Genomic DNA, 20,656 nt, shown 5'->3' on the forward strand with positions numbered 1-20,656 from the left:
CCAGGAGTGGCCTTGTGGGTACCCTGTACGTCCGGGCCTTGTCCGCAGACCGTTGCGCGGAGCTGGGAACTTGGCAGCTTAGGCGTTGGAAGGTTATTTAACCGCTGATTCGAGGTGAGGGCAGAGAATTGGGCAGGAGGCTGTCCAGGCTGATATAGCCCCAAGGAAGGAGAGCTGTTCTAAAGTTTCTTGAGTCCCGCGGGGCAGACACTTTGGAGCAAGGCTTTCGGCAACTTTTACAATGCCACCCGCCTCACCTCCCTAGTGCGATCTCAAAATCAAGGTGTTCGTCCTCGGTAGCTAGAAAACTCATTACCATCAGGAGCTGAAGAGTTGTGGAGAAAGGAAGGAGGGAGGCTTCCCTGGCATTTGCCTCAGGCCAAGCTCTGACACCTGGTGCCCTCTTCACCCCCGCCCCACCCCACACTCTCTCACACTGGTCCGCTGTCGTCTCAAAACTGCCGCTGAATCTGTTGCAAACCTGAGTCGAGGGAAGTTCGCACTACTTCTGCAGGGGTTTGCTTTCAGTTTTCGTCACCGAAGGACAGGTTTCTGAAGCATGGGCAGAAGCGGGGTCTGCCAGGCACTGTTGGTCAGCAAGAGGCCGCTCGACCTGTGGGCGCCGCTTGTCCAGCCTATTTCGGAGGGTAAACCCATAGCAGCCCAGACACAAGGAGCCACCTCGAGTCCCCGGATGGGCCAAAGCATACGCGTTCACGCCAGCGGGAAGCCTTTTCCTGCTGGATGCCTGCGAGTCGGATTTATTCGGATAAACGCAGCACAAACGACAGCCAGAGAAATCCCGTCGATTCTAAAAATGACAAGGTTGAATTTATTAGATGGAGATTCATGTGTAAGTGCAGAGAGAGAGAGAGAAAAAAAAAAATGGTACAAATAGCTCCACGTCCAGTGGGAACATCACTGATAGCTTCTGGCTGGCTTCAAGGGCATGTAACAAAACACATCTGAATACTTAGATCTATAGAAGGATACAAAATATTCTTAAATTCTCGGTGTATGCACATATGATTAAATTGGAAAAATCTAGAGTAAGTGTCTTTTTACAGCTCCTGTGTGGGTGTCATTTGGGTCTGAGATAGAACTTACATCCAAATAACCACCTAGTGCATATTTCCTATAGTCAGACTGGAGGGTGCCGGTATCTACAGCTCTTTAAATATCTGCAGCGTGGCAGAGCTGAAATAAATACATTTAAGAAAAGCAAGCGGACAGATAACTGAGCCACTTCATCAATAGAATATTTCTGGGTATGGAAATAAATAACTCTTCAAGGTCAGCTGTGAAGAGTCAAGACAGAGAGGCTTGGGGGAACCCTGTGTGGGGGCCACCCTCTTGCAACTCAGTGCACCAAGTAGGCTGAGACGGGCTCTGTTGGATAATGGCGACCTCCAACCGGGTGTGACTGCTGGAGGAGCCTCAGCCTGGAAGCTCAGCATTGCAGAGCCTTGGGGTTTCCTTCACCCAAATGCAGGCCCAGAAAGAAAGGCTTTGAGGAGTGCTGAACCTGGCATTTAGGGTAGCAGGGCCTGAGGTCCTATGGCCAACCTTTCTTCCTCAGACACTTCGGTCAGTCCTCCATCCTGGCTCCATCCGGCGCTGGCATGGACGACTGGGTCTATGAATTTGAAGCAAAAGTGCAAAATAGGGCAAGTCGCCCTTGATACCAAGGCGTCCCAAAGCTTCAAGCCAAAAGTCACAAGAAGGTCACGATTAAACCTAGACCCCACCTAGCCCTGGGGCTCCAATTTGAAGCCATAGAAGCTGTTACCTAAATGAATTTACTTATGAAATACTAGGCACCCCTCACACACTCAGTGCGGAGTTCCCGGTGCCCGGTAGGTCCCCGCCATTTATTGGCAAAGCCCAGGCAACACCAATAGCGAGTTGCAATTGTGAAATTTCAAGACCAAATACTAATTCCAGAACAGGCATTTGCAACAATCCACCCATCCAAATTGCCCTGTGCTCGCATTCGCTCTCTCCTTCTTCCCCTCCGACCCCCTTCGAAGGCACTCAGCCTTTAAACAAGCACAGAACTTCTAAGAGTCCCTGTTTGGTAAGAAATTAGGGCGAACTTTGTCATGAAATTCCGGGAACAGCACACACTCTTGAGGCAACCCTGCGGCGGAAGAAATAACCCGGGCCCTGAGAACGCCCTACTCCAGAGAATGTGACTGTACATTAAGTGGTTTATACGGTACGCTAAGAAAGGAGAGAGATAATAGGAAATTTTCCCTGGCAAGTAGGAAAGGGGAAAAGGAAGAGGAAATGAAGAGAAAGGAAAGGGTCAAGGAAGAAGCTGCAGTGAAAACAAAAAGGGGAAGGGATGAGGGGAGAAACCGAGAGCAAGTAGAGGCGAGCTTAGAAGAGCGCAGGCCAAGCCGAAGGCCCCAGGACCAAGACAGGTCGCCGCTTTGGCAAGTCTGGCGCCTTCCCGACCCCAAGAAGCTGTCAGAGTCGCTGGAGACCCACTCCACTGGCCAGGTGAATTTGAGCCCCTCTCCCGATGGGGTGGGATTGCTCTGGATCCTCCGGCCTCGGCGTGCTCTTTCTCTTGCCCCTCCCAAAAGACTGCGAGGCGGAAGAGGACGAGGGTGGGGAGGCCCCTGGGGGCGCACGCCAGTCCCGGACTGTTTGGGCGTTCTGGGCCAGGCTTTCCAGCTCGCCGGGCCTGACCTGTCAGGCGGATTATCTTCGAGGGAGATTAATAGGGGAGGCGGGCTGCAATAATAATCGTTTTGTTTGATGTGACAACTCTGATAGGCGTTGATTTACTTACAAACTGATAGGCTTTTAATTGAGCGCCTCCGCCGAGCCCGAGATGAAAGGGAAGCGGCGGTGAAAGGCGGCCCGCCTGCCCTCCGGCCTCAATACTGATTAGCCATCTCGACAGTGAACAGTTCAAGGCATTTTCAAACTTTTTTCCTCAGCTCTCTCCCCTTCCTTTTTCCTCCTCCCACCCCGTCCTTAAATATCTGCCATGCTCACTCTTTTTTTTTTTTTTTTTTTTAAAGAAAACAAACCATTTCCATTGTGTGCAAATGAAACCTACAGGACATCCACGCCAACCCGCTGCTAGTGGTTGAAGGCTTTAGGCTCAGCGCGGAGTAATTAACAACCACCCACACCCCTGGCCTTCTCGGCCTTTGGGGATTTGCCTCTGTGTAGGTGCGCAGACTCGGTCCGGCGCTGATGCCTCCCAAAAGACCTGGGTGCGCAGGACCCCAGGCGCCCCCGTGCGCTCGGACCTTGGGAGTTGAGTTTTGAGCAGAATGAACGCTCAAGGCCCAGGACCCGCGCCCACAGAGTCCAGCGCATACCTATGAGAGTCTGAGGCTACACACGAGGGCGCAGGAGGCACTCAAGGTTTCTCCGGGCTTTGAGCATTGGGCTGGCTCCCCCGGAGATGCACGGTGTAATAAGAAAGCAGCTAGAAGTAGAGAAGAAAAACTCCGCCTGGAGACTGGATTGGGGGGTGGGGAAGGACGCCCCTGGCCTGCGGTCACCCCTAGCTCTGGCCGCAGCCCCACTCAGTGTCCAGGCCTCTTTGGGAGGCCTCGGTGACAAGCAGTCCAAGACCTAGCTCGCGACATGGGGAGCACGGCAGTTGGCCCCAGTTGATACCTAGACAGCCGTGCAGTATCACGGGCAGACACACCCGCAGAGTAAGAGAAGCTTTACAAGCACATTGCCCAGCAGAGACAGCTTAGAACTGTTGTCCCTGGGAAACCAGCACCTGGGTCTCGCACTCCAATGATCAAACAACCTTCACAGCCTCACATGTGATCTCCCCACCGTCTCACCGACTTACCTTCCTCGGTTGTCGAACAGAGACACTACAAAGCCCCTTGAGTTCAGGTGTGTTCTTACATGCACACAATCCCAGTCCCAAACGCACACCACATCACTTCCTTCTCTCCTCTCCAATTTAGCTTTAGTCAAGTTACCATCTCATAAAGTTGACCAATCTAAAGGATCAAGGGATAAAATTAAAACTCAGAAAAAGAAACCCTGAGAGGAAATTCTAAAACTCACCCCAGAAAGTTCTCCGTACCCGTGCGGAGTGGGAGACAGAGACAGGAGGAAGGGGAGTAGGGTGGTGGGAGAGGAAAGGGCAAGCACGCCGAGGACAGGTCCCAGACCCGACCCCCACGGGTACCCATTTCAGCTCCGGGTGCTGCGCAGGTCTAAACCCGGTCTCCAGCCTCGGCCCCCGCCCCTTGTGCGGGCACAGACGGGCTCCAGGCTCCCAGCGCTCCCAGCCCAACCATTTATCAAAAGGACTTGACAACAAAAGAAGAGCCTGGCGGAAAAGTGGGGGAGGGGAGATTCAAAGTCTTCCAAGTCCTTCCGAGGAAGGGGTGTGTCCTCCTTTCACCCCCTTTTAGTTTCCGCGAGTTTCTGGAGGTGACCCTCGAACTCGCTCCAGACGCTCCCAAAGCCCTGAGAACTCACAGCGGTGCAGGCTCACGTATGCACTGCACCCAGATCCAGGTACACAGCGGCACGCACAGCGCCTCCCCTCTTCTTTCCAAACAGCCCGACTGACAGTGCAAATCGAGGGGAACGCCTCAGTCCCGCTCCGCTTCCCTGGAAGAACCCGCGTTCCCACAGGCAGTCGCCCCCTCCCTCTCTCGCTCGTTCCCTCTGCTCTCCAAGCGCAGGTCAGTCCCGGCTCGGCATTCCATTAAATTCGAGCGACCGGACCCACGGTAACCCCAAAGCTGCGGGGATGGCGCGGGGCAGATAGTGGAGGTGGGTTTAAGGGCCGGGAAAGAGTGAACCTTGAAACCTCTTTACCCCAAACACCCACGATATGGTCTCTTTTCTGCAGCCTTTCAGTCCTAGCTGCGATCCAGGGTGGGCAAAGAATTGAGGAGGTGTTACCCAACTATTGACCTCCGGGACTGGAGGTTACGTTGGTGGTGTAGCTCTTGGAAAGAAGTCTCCGAGTTTGGGGTAGAGCACTATGGAACACAGTGTCCAAAGCAGGATGTCAGCCTGGCAGCACGCTACACACCCCGAGGGATTATCCGGGGAGGCGGGAAATCTCCCGTGTTAGACGTCGCCGCCGCGGGTCTCGGGTACCCAGAGCGGTCCCGAACTCTGCTACCCCAACGAACCGAAACCCCCAGAGGTGGAGGCTGTATCTGTCTCCAACACAGAGAGGAAGGCGCACATCCCGGGCCTGCGCGCCCCTCAGCGCCCTGAGCGCACCTGCGCACTTTACTCTCGCAATACATTTTTCTGACACTGGGCGCCTCTTTCCCCGCTTGCATTTTTTCTTACTCCCCCCTCCCCCGCGCATCCCAGGAGGCCGCTCCTCTTTCTCCCTCCTCCGGTTCCTTGGGTCTCTTCCTTCCTCTCTGTCTCTCTCTCCCTCTCTCTTTTTCCCTTCAAGTCGCACCCGCCTTGTAATCAGCAACAAAAGCTGACATAAATCACGGGCGGATTGACAAGAGCTGACAAATAACTGATTGATTGCGGTCGAGGCACATTGACAATTGATGGAGGGGTGGAGATGCTCAAAGAAGGGGGGGGGAGGAAAAGAGAGGGTGGCAGGGGAGAGTAAGAATGTATGGGGGGGACTGAGTGTGAAACAGAGGAAACATGTGATCCCCAATCCTGCCCCAATCTGCGCGTCCTCGGGTGTCACGTGGCCAAGAAGGGCGGAGAGCCCAGCGCACGTCGCTGGGATGAGCCACCACCGCCTCCGCTGCCCTTCTAGCTTCTGGTTTCTCTTCTGCGGAATCTCAGGAAATCAAAGCGGGCGGGCGGACTTCCTCCAGCACCCGCTCTCCAGCTTTCCTTACCCTGGTGGCCGCGCCTCGCGGGATCTTAATTACTAAAAAGAACTTTTGTGTTCCGGCCCTCTCCGCGCCCCTGGAATTGACGGTCCCGCTGGTCCACACTCCCGCCGGAGCTTCTTCTGGACGCCCCAGCGGTTTACCAGCACACGCAACCCCCTCCTAAAGGTTTCAGTTTATTTTTAGAGCTGAGAAAAGAACGACGAGGAAAAAAGAGGGAGGCGGCGGATGGCAAACGTAGAATAAATGTCCATCTCGTCCTCCGAGCGAAATCGAGGGAGGGGACTCGTTGCGGGGGGGGCGGCAAAGAGGGAGCTGCCCATTAAAACCAGCTCTGAGAGTCCTGGCGGCGGCGGCGGTGGCGGCGGCGGCGCGGGACGCGTCACATCCCCTTGACCCTCCAATCACCTCGGGCTCCCATTTGATTGGAAGGCGGCAAAGGCTTTAATCTCCCCCTCGGTGCAGCTGCTTTTGAAGTGAGTTTCCTCGCCAGAGCCCGGGCTGGACAAGCAGCAGCTCACATCGTAGAGCGCAGCGCCGGCTCGGGGCCGCGAGAGCGCAGCGCAAGGGCGCAGCCCGAGGCGGACACCGCTAACCGCTCGACGCTCCCGCAGTCCCGCCCGCTGCTCCGGCCCGGCCACGGTTCCTCTGCGGGCCACCCAGGATTATTCGCTTCTGGCTCCAGGCGCTGAGAAGGCGCACTGGGCGCCCGAGGCCGCCGCGCCAGCTCCTCCTCCTCCTCCTGCTGCTGCTCCGGCTCCCCGGGCGAGCGCGCAGCCCCGAGCCCGCCCCGCGCCTCCGGGAGCCCTCCCCCCGCTGCTCCCATGCGTGCGGGTGGGTCATGAGCACAGCGCCCTCGCTTTCTGCCCTAAGAAGCAGTAAGCACAGCGGCGGCGGCGGAGGCAGCAGTGCGGACCCTGCCTGGACCAGCGCTCTCTCTGGAAATAGCTCCGTCCCCGGCCCAGGCTCGTCCCCGGCCGGCAGCACCAAGCCTTTTGTGCACGCCGTGCCCCCCTCTGACCCCCTGCGCCAGGCCAACCGCCTGCCCATCAAGGTACTGAAGATGCTGACGGCACGGACTGGCCATATTTTGCACCCCGAGTACCTGCAGCCCCTGCCTTCTACTCCCGTCAGCCCCATCGAGGTAAGGACTCTCCCAGGGTTGAGCTTGGACCACTACCCTGGCTGCCTCCCTACGGGGTTTCTTTCTCTTGGGATCTGAGGAGTGGGGGTGGGGTGTCAGAGTGATTCAGCTCCGGGATGGGGGAGAGGACAGTGCTTCAGTACCTCAAAACTAGGGCGCAAAAGGGGAAGGAGGCGGAACCGGGTGTGAATGCCAGGGGGTAAGGAGGCCCAAACTTGTTTCTCTCCTGTTAGTATCAAAACCTCTACCCCAACCCACACTCCTTCCCCCTTGGCCCCGAAGTCGGGCAGGGACTCAAATACCGCTCCAAAGTCGCTGCCCAGAAGCTAGTATATGTACACAGTCTGAGGCGCCGACTGCCCTAGCCCTTACCCTGAAGAATTAAGAGATGTGTGCGGGGAGTGGGTACAGTTCTGGGTCTAGGAGCCGAAAACCAAAACATTTTGTAAGGTGCCCTCCCCATTACAATTCAGTTTGCACTAAGAGACTGCAGGAAAGATCTTGACCGAGGTTTTGGAGTGGGTTCTTCCGCCTTTCCCAAGGGCGAGAATCTTTGCGGGTGGCTGTGGAGAGAGTCTGAAATGCTCTTAAGCGGGCTGTTGCGGAGAGGCATTAGAAACCAGGAATCTAAAGGGTTTCCCCTTCTTTTCTCTGTGACCCCCCCCCCCCACCTCCCCCGTCTGACCCCGCAGCTTGATGCCAAGAAGAGCCCATTGGCGCTGTTGGCGCAAACATGTTCGCAGATCGGGAAGCCGGACCCCTCGCCCTCTTCCAAACTCTCTTCGGTTGCCTCCAATGGGGGCGGCGGGGGTGGTGCAGGCGGCGGCGCCGGGGGCGACAAGGACGCCAAGTCGGGCCCCCTGAAGCTGAGCGACATCGGCGTGGAAGACAAATCGAGTTTCAAGCCGTACTCCAAACCTGGCTCGGATAAGAAGGAGCCAGGAGGTGGCGGCGGAGGCGGCGGCGGCGGGGGCGGCGGCGGGGGTGTTTCGGCGGAGAAGTCTGGATTCCGGGTACCGAGCGCCACCTGCCAGCCATTCACACCCAGGACAGGCAGCCCCAGCTCCAGCGCCTCGGCCTGTTCGCCCGGCGGCATGCTGCCCTCGACCGGGGGCGGCCCGGAGGGCAAGGACGACAAGAAAGACGCTGACGCGGGCGGTGGCGGCAGCAGCAAGGGCGCCGGGGGTGCCTCAGCGGAAGGGGGACCCACCGGGCTGGCGCACGGCCGGATTAGCTGCAGCGGTGGAATTAATGTGGACGTGAACCAACACCCAGATGGGGGTCCCGGGGGCAAGCCCCTAGGCTCGGACTGTGGCGGCTCCTCGGGCTCTAGCTCGGGCTCGGGCCCCAGCGCACCCACCTCCTCCTCGGTGCTGGGCTCTGGGCTGGTGGCTCCGGTGTCTCCCTACAAGCCAGGCCAGACAGTGTTCCCTTTGCCTCCCGCGGGCATGACCTACCCAGGCAGCCTGGCCGGGGCCTATGCCGGCTATCCTCCCCAGTTCCTGCCACACGGCGTGGCACTGGACCCCACCAAACCCGGCAGCCTGGTGGGGGCACAGCTGGCGGCGGCAGCGGCCGGCTCTCTGGGCTGCAGTAAACCGGCGGGCTCGAGCCCTTTGGCCGGGGCGTCGCCACCGTCCGTGATGACAGCCAGTTTGTGCCGGGACCCGTACTGCCTCAGCTACCACTGCGCCAGCCACCTGGCAGGGGCGGCAGCCGCCAGCGCCTCTTGCGCTCATGATCCGGCCGCTGCGGCCGCAGCGCTCAAATCCGGATACCCGCTGGTGTACCCCACGCACCCACTGCACGGCGTGCATTCCTCGCTAACCGCCGCTGCTGCTGCGGGCGCCACACCACCTTCCCTGGCTGGCCACCCCCTCTACCCTTATGGCTTCATGCTCCCTAACGACCCGCTCCCCCACATCTGCAACTGGGTGTCGGCCAACGGGCCGTGCGACAAGCGCTTTGCCACGTCCGAAGAGCTGCTGAGCCACTTGCGGACCCATACCGCCTTCCCGGGGACAGACAAACTGCTGTCGGGCTACCCCAGCTCGTCCTCTCTGGCCAGCGCTGCGGCGGCAGCCATGGCTTGCCACATGCACATCCCTACGTCGGGCGCCCCAGGCAGCCCAGGGACGCTGGCGCTGCGCAGCCCCCATCACGCGCTGGGACTCAGCAGCCGCTACCACCCCTACTCCAAGAGCCCGCTCCCCACACCCGGCGCCCCGGTGCCGGTGCCCGCCGCCACCGGACCCTACTACTCTCCCTACGCCCTCTACGGACAGAGACTGACTACCGCCTCTGCACTGGGGTATCAGTGAGGGCTATCGAGCGAAAGGAACTGGGGGAGGGGAGGAGCCCAGGGAGGCGGGATCACGGCGGAGGCTGTTGACACCCGCGCGTGGGGAAGACTCACGCTACCGAAGGAAAAATATATATATACCGTATGTATCTATCTACCCAACAACAGCGAACGAGACCCGATGGGAAACTCCCCTTTCCCCACCTCTCACCTCCCCACCTAAACTTTATAAAAGTTGAAAAAAATAACATTTGACTTTTTATAGAAAAAGAAGGAAAAAATAATTGAGAAAGTGTTCATCTGTGGACTTCATCGGTGGACACTGGTATTTATTTATGTTAGCTCCAAGCGGACCCGTGGTTCAAAAGTGCATTATTTAGTTCGAGCTCCGTAGGTAAAAAGGAGGAGGGAAACTTTTTTTTTAACTTGAGGGTAAAAATGTGGAAAACAAACCCTCCCATCCCTTGTAGATTATAAATAAAAACAAAACCGCCACAGAACTAGAGGTCTTCTCTTTAATGTTACTTTAAAATTGCTATGATTGTATCGTACGTTCTTATTTAATGTCTGACTGAAACACAAATTTACATGCATGTTTGTTACAAAAATGAAAAAGACGAAACAAGTCACAATTTGTCAGCTCTAATTTCAAATTGCAATTATTTTTAAGGTGTATACCATCAAAAGAGAATGGGTATTTTTTTGTATGTATTCTGGAAGAAAACAAAAAAAAAAAAAAGGAAAAACAATTCTATTCCAAAACCTCATTTGCCTTATTTTGTTCTTTAAAAGGAACACTTAACTATTTTTAATTTTTAAGTCCACCCGCTGAGAAGGGGACAAGGTTTACGTCATGTACTAAAATAATAGACAATGTATCGCTTTAAAGATTAAATTCCGTATATTTGATGTATTAAAAGGTTTTACTTCTTCTTATCCTTTTTTTATTTTTTGGTTAAAGAGGAAGAGCCGTGCCGTTTCGGCTGCTGTGGGTTCCGGGGGCCTCACTGCTACTCTTCCCAGGATCGGGGCCGAATTTCCGATTGCTTTGTTGTTATTTTCTGAGAGTCAAAGGCTGTGGAAGGGCCGGCCAGCCGCGGGGTTGGCCTTCAGGAAAATGTTCTTAAAAAGGGAAGTTCAAGACTCGGGAAAATGGTGCCCTTCGATATTGCTCATTTCGTTTTTATTTAAATCATCTCCCAGCAGCTGGCTTGTTAAAAAGTGAAAGGGGGAAGGGGGACTTTTTGTTTTTGTTAAGTTTTCCTCGAGATTTTTGGGCATTTGGGTTTCGTTTTGTGCACAGCGGAAGGCTGGGACTCGCCGGCCGGGCCAGGGCTCCAGGACCTGCCGCCACCCGTTGTCCTTCTCTTCACTTTCTAAGCATCCCCTGCCCGGGACAAGAATCCCGGATAGACTGGGAGACCGAGGGGCTCTTGGGGAAGCAGTTTCCTGGGCCTGGAAAGAGCGCGCGGAACCCTCTAGTCCCTCGGGAGTAAAGTGAGTGCGCTCTGCTTTTCTTGGGTAGCCTAGGGCCAACCAAGCACCGCCACCCTATCCCGACACCCACCCCCGGGGCTCCTTCCCGCCGCGGGAGTGCGGGGCCCCCGGCAGGCCGGCGCCGCGGCTGCTTTTCCCTGTCTGCGTTGCTCCACAGCCCACACTCTATCCCGGTTCGCGCCGCAGGAGAGCGCGCCGGGGCAAGGGACCCGGAAGTCCCTTCAAATTCGGCCCCATGAGGGCCTTAGTGCCTCTGCACGGCCTCTCCAGGGCCACCAAGTGGGCGCCGCGTGCGGTTCTGGACGGTGAGTTCCTCTGGGCTAAAGCGCGGCGGGACCTGGGTCCCCGCGCAGATCCCGGCTGTGCGCACCGCTCCCTTCTCCCCAGCTTGAACCGCGGGACAGAGCTGCCAGAATCGCCGATAGAACCGTGTAGAGAAATGTCCCAATCGCTTCTGGGTGGGGAAGGAGTTCCAACACTTTGTGCCCCCTCACATACACCCCAGGATTGGGCTCGAGCTCTGGTCTTCTGTTCGTTTGGGAGCTCTGGGCCCAAGGAGCCCTTGCTTGGGATCCTGGACCAAAGTTGCGGCTCTGAGCGAGCACTCATACTCCAGTCCTCTAGTTCTTTGAGTTTTCTCCGAGTCTCCGGCTTCCCACGGTGCCCGGCTCCCGCCGGTGCCTCTGGGGGCTGCGTAGAGTCCGCCTTCAACCTGGAGCCTGGGTACGACAGCCGCCGGCCTCGGCAGCCATTTGCACCGGGGTTAGTGACTTTGAGATTTTCCATCTTCCTCCCATCGTCTGCCTCGCGGCTGCTGGGCCTTTCCCCGGGTTGCACGCAGAGCAGCCCCAGCGACCTCTAGGACGCCGCGAGGAGCTCCCAGGCCGCTGCCTGAGCAGAGTTAGTGGAAACTCAGGCCTCACCACCCCTCCTCTGGAGAAAGTAGTCTCCGGCGCCTCCGAGAAACTGACGCAGGGACGCCTAGAGACCCGGAAACGGGAACTGGCGCCTGAGAAGGATCCTGGTCCTTAGCGTCCGGGGACGCTGCAGCCCAGCTCCCACTATAGTCTGGCCTAGGGAGACTAGGCTGGGCCTGGCTCTCAAGAATTCTGGCCGACGGGCCGGCTCGTCATCCCCAAGCTCTTGGACAGAGAGCCCCACCACAGACACACACACACACACACACACACACACACACACACACACACACACACACACACACACATCACCACCACTTCCACCATCAGGTGGGAGAAAGAGTGTTCGCGGAATGGTGCGACCAGAGTCTCCACACTCCACTGCCTGCGGCTAGGGGCCTGAGAGCTGCTGCTCATCTTCTCACCACCACTAGCCACACGGGCCCTGGCCACTGTGACCCGCAAGCTTTGTCCTTCTTTGCCTTGCGACTTTGGGCAGGATCCCTGGGCCGCCACGCCTGGCTCGCCAGGACCTGCTCCGGCAGGGAAGTACCTAGGAATTTCACCGCCCTGGGATTCAGGCCTGGGATCAGCAGGGAGACGAATGGGACGTTCGTGCCTTCATGCTTCCTCCTGGTATTTTGTTAATCCAAAACCCCTAATTTTTTAAAATGAGACCCTCTTCTCGGAGAAGCTACACAACGGCAGCAAAATTCCAGTGCTGCAGGGTAGGAGACCCGGGCAAAAAGGATTCCCCGACGTGTTGGACGTAGCCAAGTCACCCCTGTTGCCAGTTACTGAAGGGAGCTTGCCGGTATGTGCTCGTGTCCGGGCTGGGGTTCGAGCCTCCTCGGGGGAATCAACGCCCCTCCCCACCACGCCCCCAGCGATCCCCTCTGGTGGACCTCTGCTCCTTTCTCAGGAACAACCACGGGAGCCCCTGCGTGGCGACCGGCGACTGGAGCCCGGGCGGAGCGCCGCGCGTCCGCCAGGCGGCGCTGCGGAGCCGGGCGGAGCGGGAAGGAGACGTGGAACCCCGCCCGCTACAAAGGTGGTCAACGCAGGACCCCGCGCCGCCTCCACCTTCTGATAGCTTTCGGGGTCGTGTCCGAGAGTCCTCTCCCTGTCGCTCTTCTCTCCCTAGCAACTGCGAACCCTTTCCCCTGTTCCTCCACCCGCTCCAGCTCTGCCACTGTCTTCTGTTGCTGTCTCCCTGTCCCAAAAGGGTTGGCCCAGGGGCCATGGGTTCCTCCTCACCCTGGGGAGCGCCCACCACCACCCTGAAGGCTCCAACAGGTTACATTGTCTGCCATACTGAAGTGGTCCCCACGGTCGTGCATCTATTCACTCCTTCATTCACGGATTATTTCATAGCAGGGCGGTACATCCCTTTACTAGCACTCCACGCTGATGGAGAAACTGAGGCTAAGTCCTGGAAGCCAAGGGCAAGGTCAGGCCTTTTTCTCCGTTCAGTCCTATCCCTGCTTGTCTTTCTGGTGGTGACCCCAAGTGACCCCGGTGTTCTGGTGCTGGGTGATTCAGAATAAATGCGGATGAGGAATGTGTGCCTCAGATAGGAAAGGATCAGCTGCCGAAATCTGTCACAAGGCTGTGCCCCCCCATCCCCAGGTAAGCACTACCAACACAAATACAGATGCCTGTCAAATACAGATGCCTGGGTATGTGTGGCATACACTTAGGATCCCAAGCAAATGGGAGGGGGAAAGAAGCAGGCACTGTGTTTGTCCAGTGAGGAAAGGCAGATGAAAAAGCCCTTTCTTGGTGATGAACTGCCTGTGCTGTGGAAACTCATAAAAGTCACCCAGAAGATGGGATCTGCCCCCTGCTAGGCTCTGCACTGTTCTCTGCTACACATACTGGCTTAGGGTTGCTCACCCCTGTAGCTAGCAGCCTCATGGTGCTTTGAATGACTGCAAAGCCCTGATGGCCTGCTCTCTCCTCTGTTATGGACTATTTCTAGCCCATATTATCCTGTATTACCCCATTTAAACTTCAAAATACCTCACTACTGCATAAAAGTAAACACAAATAAATAAAATAATAAACTTCACAGTGATTCCATAAGGTCATTAGTCTTTGTCCCATTTTTCAGATGAGGAAACTGAGGCTTGACAGGGGAAAGACACCAGCTTGAGATCCCATAGCTAGTGTGGTAAAGTGTATAAACTGGATTCTCACCTAGACTGCTACCTGAGGAGATTTTAAAGTAGAACATTGCCTGGGAATCAGAGATTCTGGTTCCATTGGGGAAGGGGGTAGTGGACATAGTTGGGTTTTTTCCCCACAGTCTTCTGTGTTATTATTTTTTGTTATGAAGGTTTTCAAACACACAGAAGTAGAAGGAATAGTGCAATGGACCCCCATAAGCCCATCACCCAATAATTATCAACCTATTGGTAATCTTATTTCTTTCCACCCCCTCCAACTTGCCACCATCCCCCTTATTTTGAAACGAATACAGCCATCTTATCCTTTCACTTCCTCAGGTGCTTGTCACTTGCAGCCTGGACTGGTTAACCAGTCAAAGGCTAATACCCACTGCCCCACCTAAGTTGAGGCTAGGTGAAGTTAAGGATTATGCTCAAAGTCTCCAGCAAAGCTGGAATTGGAGCCCATTTCAATTACATCAGAGACCAAGCACTTATGGTTCTCCTGTGCTGGGGGTACACAAAATGTCCAGAGGGACTGAGCCCTCTCTGCCCAGTGTGATCCCAGAGTGTGCCCTGAGGGCATCTGTACTGTGAAAAGATTTCACAGTGGAATGCCTGATGGGGACACTCAAAGTGCTAGGGATATTCCAAGAGTGAGAATAGCTTAAAAGCATATGAAGCTGGGCACAGTGGTGCTCATCTGTCATCTCAGCAGCTCAGACGCTGAGGCAGGAGGATCCTGAGTTGAAAGCCAGCCTCAGCAACTTAGTGAGGCCCTAAGTAACTCAGCAAAACACTGTCTCTAAATAAAATATAAAAGTGCTGGGGATGTGGCTCAGTGATAAAGCCCACTAGGTTTAATCCTCACTTTTCTCATCGATAAGATGGGAACACTGATGCCAACCAACTGGGGTTGCTGTAAGGCTCCAGTGAAATAATAAATTTGAGGGCTGGTTGTGTATCTCAGTGGTAGGACAACTCCCTAGCATCCAGCTTTCTTCAGTACTGGAAATAATAATAAATTGAAATGCCCAACCTACTGCTGATCCTTTACAATCTTTGTTTTTAAATTTTTTAGATGTTGACAGACCTTTATTTTATTCATTTATTTACATGTGGTGCTGAGAATTAAACCCAGTGCTTCACACATGCCTGACAAGTGTTCTACCACTGAGCCCGAGCCCCAGCCCCCTGCCTTTAAATAGAGGTATTTTCTTTCTTTTCTTCCCAGTGTCTTATTTCATTATGACCAGCCCTTTTGCTCAAGAATTTTCTGTGATTCCATGTGGCCCAATAGCCTAATCTGATCCATCTTCGCCTGTTCTTGTGCCTTACCTCACAGTTTAAACCCTCTGCCAGCCACCTAGCCCTCCACCCACCCCCCAATACCCTGCCCAATTGTGCCCATCATATGCTCCTTCCCTGAAATATCTCTCCTCTCCCCACCCAGCAAAAATCCATCAATACTTACCTCTCCCAGGAAGCCCTCCAAATCTTTTCCCGCCGTCCACTGCTCTTTCCCTCACTTTGCACTCCCTCAGCCCTTAAAGCAAAGGCAGAAGTAAAGGTGTAAAGGCCACTGGGTCAAGGGTAAGGATACTTGGTTTTGAGTGGTGCTTCTTCATAGTTGTGTGACCAGGGACAAGTCACTTAAGTCTTCTGTGAAGCTTATTTTCAACCCCAAACTGACACAGCCCTGTGTATACAGGGGCAAACCACATATCACCAACGACACTAATGCAGTAGGTGGCATGTGTTGCACACTTACTATTCCGTGCCCTCATCCACTCACATCACCATTTCACAGGTCAGGAATTAAAGGGCCACAGAGAAGTAGTATGTCAGTATGACACTATGCTGGTCCCTATGCCTGGGATTTTGCCTTTCACCCACTTTTTCAAATTGCTAGCAACTTACAGTTCCTACTTTAGGTTTCAGGCCAACTGTTAGCAATTCTGGATGCCCCCAGGCCTTTTTATTGGATTTAATGCTCTCCCCTTTGCTCCCATAGCTCCTGCTCACCACCATCTTCTCTGTATATTGCCCAGAAAGTCTGGATGAGTTACTGGGGAAAGGGACTATCTCCTGCACCCATGTCTAGTCCTGACAGCTAGCATGGCACCTGGAACACAATAACCATTAGAGGGAGGGATGGAGGGAAAAAGGAGAAAACAGTGGAAATAAAATAAAAACCATCCAAATGGAAGACAGATGCTAATGAATTTGGTCCTCTTGGGGGAGACTGGGCTTCTACAGAAGGGAGGTGAAGAAGAATAGTAGTAGTGGCCTTAGAGAAATTTCGAATTTTTTTGTTCAAAACTCACTTCAATGAATGAACATCAATGCATTAATTACTGTTGCATCTGCTGACAATAACAAAAACCCCTAAGCAGTGGCTTAAGAAAAATAAATGTTTTCTTAGTCTGGAAGTGGGCAGTTCAGGTTGGGGTAGCCCCTCAGTCACCAGAGACCCAGAGTCCTCCTGTCTTTGGCTCTGCCCCACTCAACCTGGAAGCTTCATGCTCACATCATTTCTGAGTCCAAGATGGCTGCTTGAGCTCAGCTACCATCACCCAGCGCCAAACAATAGGGAGGAGGAGGGAAAGGGGGTGAACGGACTGCTTCCCATTCCATGGTCTTTCCAGAATCCACACAACTCTTCCATTTGTTCCTCATTGGATAGAATTTTGTTAAATTCCCATACTTTGTTATAAGAGAGGCTGGGGAATGTAATGTTTAGTTGGGCAACTGCTACCTCAAATAATTTCAAGGCTGTATGGACAGAATTATATCCCCACCACCCTGCAAAAACTCATTTGAAGGGACTGAGGAGATAGCTCGGTAGAGTGCTTACCTTGCAAGCACAATGCCCTGGGTTCAATCCCCAGCACCACAAAAAAAAAAAAAAAAAAAAAAATCTCATTTGAAGTTCCATTCCCCAGTGTGACACTATTTGGATATGGGGCCATTAGGGAGTAATTAAGGTTAAATGCATCCATAAGGATGGAACTCTAATCTGACAGGATATGTGGTCTAATAAGAAGAGGAAGAAACCAATCAGACTTGGACTTCCAACCTTCAGAACCATGAGAGAAATTTCTGTGGTTTAAACTGCCCAGTCTGTGCTATTTTATATGGTGACCCCCACACACTAATATGGACAGTTCTATTTCTAAATGGGTGAGAAGGGGGAGCTGGAAAAGAACACTGACCAGCTCCCCTGCAACCCATAAGTGAGATCACCCAGAACTAGAGTGAGGACAGGTATTGGTCTTCTAAAGGGTCACTGCATGGCAGCTTCTGCCTCTAAACCATGGTTCTTGATAAAGCATGCAGGGTGCCTAACAGACCCTCAGTAGTTGCCATTCATGGCTGGTGCAGCTCAGTTGTAATTTTAGGAACATGTTGTTTTATAATAAATGCTGTAGAATGGGATTTATTAAAAGTAGTTTTACTCTCATAAGAAACTTTGGTTAAACCTGTTCATTTTGGCCCATACACAACACCAAGCCAGAGAAACGGGATCTTCTTAAAAAAAAAAAAAAAAAAAAAAGAAAAGAAAAAAAAAGGCTGGGTGAAAAGGAGTAGCTTTGTGGACCCACCTGTCAGCCCTTTCCTCTTATCACTAAAAAACTGAATATTGCCTCCAAGTTGAAACAGAGGCAGACCCGTGTTCAGTCAACTTTGGACTGAGCTCACCTTAATTAGCTACAGACACCTAAAAGAAACAAATACAACTCAGAAGAAAACTAATGATACCACTGATCATAGTAGCACATGAGTGAATTCTAATCCCACCTGTTTAAGAGAGGTGCAGGGCTGAGCCACTGTTCACACCCATGCTGGGCCAGGAATGCACAGGGAGGGGGGACACATGGAAAAGAACAGAGGAGACTCCTGGGAGCTGCAGGGGCTGAGGAGAAAGCAGAAACAGGGATGCCACCAGTCCCTTCAGGGGACACTGATGAATGTGGACTTTTGGGTTGCCCTGTTGCTAGAAGAATCTGCTAGCCTCAGGTTTCGATAAGGGAGGGACATCTCCTGAGTCCTCAGTTGGCTTCTGCCTCCCTGGGTCTCTGCCATTCTTCTTTCACACACTTTACAAACATCCCCTTTCCACCAAAGTCCTTCAGGGGCAGTTCCTGTGGTGTGGGGATTCCATGTCCGCCACATCAGTAGTTCTTACACCTTTGGTGGAGAGGTTGAAGGAAGGACACAGAAACTACAGGCTGTTTTAGCAAATCCAATAAAAGTTATGACCTCTCCCAATGAGGACACATACACAACATGGGGAAAATTATTTCAGATAATTCATGGGTCTTCAGATTTAAAACCCTCAATCCTGAGGAGAAACCTGTGATTTAAATATGAGCATGCCCTAGGGAAACACCCTGAGGAATACTGGGTTCTCCTTTCCAGATATTCTGAGCAAGAGGACACTCCAATGACTTGGTATGATCAACTGTGATAAATAACTTCTGCCACAGGCCAGCGTTAACTCATGCCACCATCACTGGACTCCATGAAGTATGTACTGCCATCAGCCCCACTTTATGGATGAGGTATACAGGAGGTGAAATGATTTGTTCAAGGTCACCCAGTCAAGAACTGGCAGTGCTGGGGGTTTTTAGAGGCTATTAGACTCCTGGCCTTTACGTCTCTGTACATTGAGGCCACCCCCATCTGCCTTTCTCCCCAAATACAGGTATCAGTCCCCATCCAGCAGTGTGCTGGAATCAGCTCACAAGAGGCAACTGCACACATCTCTTCCAAGCTCCTCGTCCAAGCTATGCTATGTTGATAGCTTGAAATCAAGCTAGGAGTATTTACACTATGGCAAATGGAGAATGCTATAACATGAAGGTTCCTTCTTCTCCCAAAAAAGGATTTGCTCAACTTTCCTGGCTCACCACTGGATTCACCCCTTTAAATCTGGATAGCAGCAATCTGTAACTCCAGTTATGCAGGCCCCGAATTGGTGGGAAGCAGGATCTTTCTCCTTGCCAGTGAGGAAGACCTGGACATGGTCTGCTGCTGCCCCCTCCCACCCACCGCCCCCCCCCCCGCTTGATGGGGTATTGGAGAAGAGTATAACCTCCCCGTTTGAGCCCACTATGTGGGGATCATCTTCTGACTGCCCTCATTACCTGCCATCTCCTGCAAACTGAGCCTGGTCATCTGAAGGCCTTCATCCTTTCTCCCATATAGACGCTTCACACTAGAGTAAACCAACCACAGTGGGATGATTCTGGAAGCCTACCTGATAAGGACAGCACTTGGCTTTCCAGGAGCCTCTGCATCCTGTCCAGGTCTATGGTACTGACTTGGGCCCTCAGCTATTTATTGATGCCAATCAGATCAAGTTTAGCAGTAGCCTCCTGCTCCACCCACTCCACCAGAAACAAGTCCTACTCCCTATCCTCACCTTCCAGGGAATACCCAAAAAAATGCTGAGTGGAGCCAATCAGTAGTGACCATGCACATTCTCTGACCTTTGTCCACTGGGAAACTCCCAACCAACAGTAAGAATTCCAGTGGAACAGACCCCAGAGTGGAGCCTTCCCTGTATCCTCTCACCACAGTCTTGGACTATAGGAAAGAACTTGGATTATGATTATTATTGCTATTTAGTGAGCACTTTCTTTGTGCCAAGTACTATACCAAATACTTTTATACATTTTTTTTTAATTCCCACAAGATCTCTGGAAAATAAGCATTATATTAATCACATGTTGTAAAAGAGAAACAGACTCAGAAAGGTTAAGTGACATGGCTGAAGTCACATAGCTAATAACTAATAGGTCTGAAATGCAAAGCCAGGTCTGTTTCACTCCAAATGCCTTGCCTATGAAACTGGTGTACTTCCACTACAGGTTCTGCATTCAGTCAACAACATGGTCACAGTTGCTGCCACCCCAGACCTTAGGGAAGTTGTGTGAAGGGTAACCTCCCTTGGGAAGCCCTCAAGTCAAGAAGGAAGACAGCTTGCTCACCTGTGGCAAGACCAGTGCCCAGGAAGAGTTATAACCCTTCAACCCTGGAAAGTAAGTGTGCACGAGCCAGCATGAATTATGTATCTGCTGCATATACAGCATTATCTTAGGCATAGAGACAGTGGGAAGATGATCAGGTCATGGTCTCTCTCCTCAAATAACTTACTGTCCAGCCTGGTGGAAACAACTCCTGTGTTAAGTTAATGCAGGCTGTGGTGACAAACAGAACACATGGAGGCCCAGGATTCATTCCAATAGCCAGATGTGGGAATCAGCAGGGAGGAGGCAGCACTTGACATGGGCTTAGAGGATGAGTTGGCATTTGATGTGTATAATAAAATGGGGAATTTGGGGGTCTAGGAGGAGAAGCCAGCAAGAACAAAGCTGTAGAAGCAGGATAGATGGTTTCCTGTTCTTTGCTAAGCAACAGGGAGCCATCAGAGGTCTTTGGGCAGAGGAATAACAAGATGGGGTGGGACAATGAGAGATTTGAAATAAATACCAATTCGGAGTTCTGGTGGTTCAGAGAGGAACAGGACAGGGGACAGGCTACAGGAAAGGCAAAGCAAGGATAGTTCCAGGGACAGCAAGTACCTTAGATAGACTGTACTTGGAGAAGGGCAGGAGTGGAGTGGAGAGAGGGAAGGCAAAGGGGATTTTAAGGTGTTTGGCCTAGGGTACTTGGCTATGCTACTGTAACAAAGATGCCCTGGACAGTGACATCAGGTAAAAGTTTCTCCCTCAGGTAATTGCTGTGCTGGTGAGACTGCTCCAGGACATCACTCAGGAACTCGAGCACCTCCC

General features: G+C 53.1%; 1 protein-coding gene and 1 long non-coding RNA gene across 3 annotated transcripts; one reads left to right on the forward strand and one right to left on the reverse strand.

The window, feature by feature from the left end:
• Positions 1-293: 293 nt before the first annotated feature.
• LOC306660378 lies at positions 294-4,466 on the reverse strand. Of its 2 annotated transcripts, XR_013763610.1 has the most exons (3): positions 4,057-4,466; positions 1,526-1,636; positions 294-811 (listed from the first exon to the last, which is right to left on the reverse strand). It is a non-coding gene; the product is annotated as an uncharacterized lncRNA (long non-coding RNA). The 2 variants fall into 2 exon arrangements; XR_013763609.1 differs by lacking the exon at positions 1,526-1,636.
• Positions 4,467-5,577: 1,111 nt separating this feature from the next.
• Positions 5,578-10,415, forward strand: ZNF503 (zinc finger protein 503). The gene is made up of 2 exons (XM_079138543.1): positions 5,578-6,972; positions 7,665-10,415. Exons 1-2 carry the CDS (start codon positions 6,670-6,672, stop codon positions 9,291-9,293), a joined length of 1,932 nt encoding a protein of 643 aa, XP_078994669.1. The 5' UTR covers positions 5,578-6,669; the 3' UTR covers positions 9,294-10,415.
• Positions 10,416-20,656: the final 10,241 nt, after the last annotated feature.

The sequence above is a fragment of the Sciurus vulgaris genome (genome assembly GCF_902686455.1).
Source record: "Sciurus vulgaris genome assembly, chromosome: 4".
NCBI lineage: Eukaryota > Metazoa > Chordata > Mammalia > Rodentia > Sciuridae > Sciurus > Sciurus vulgaris.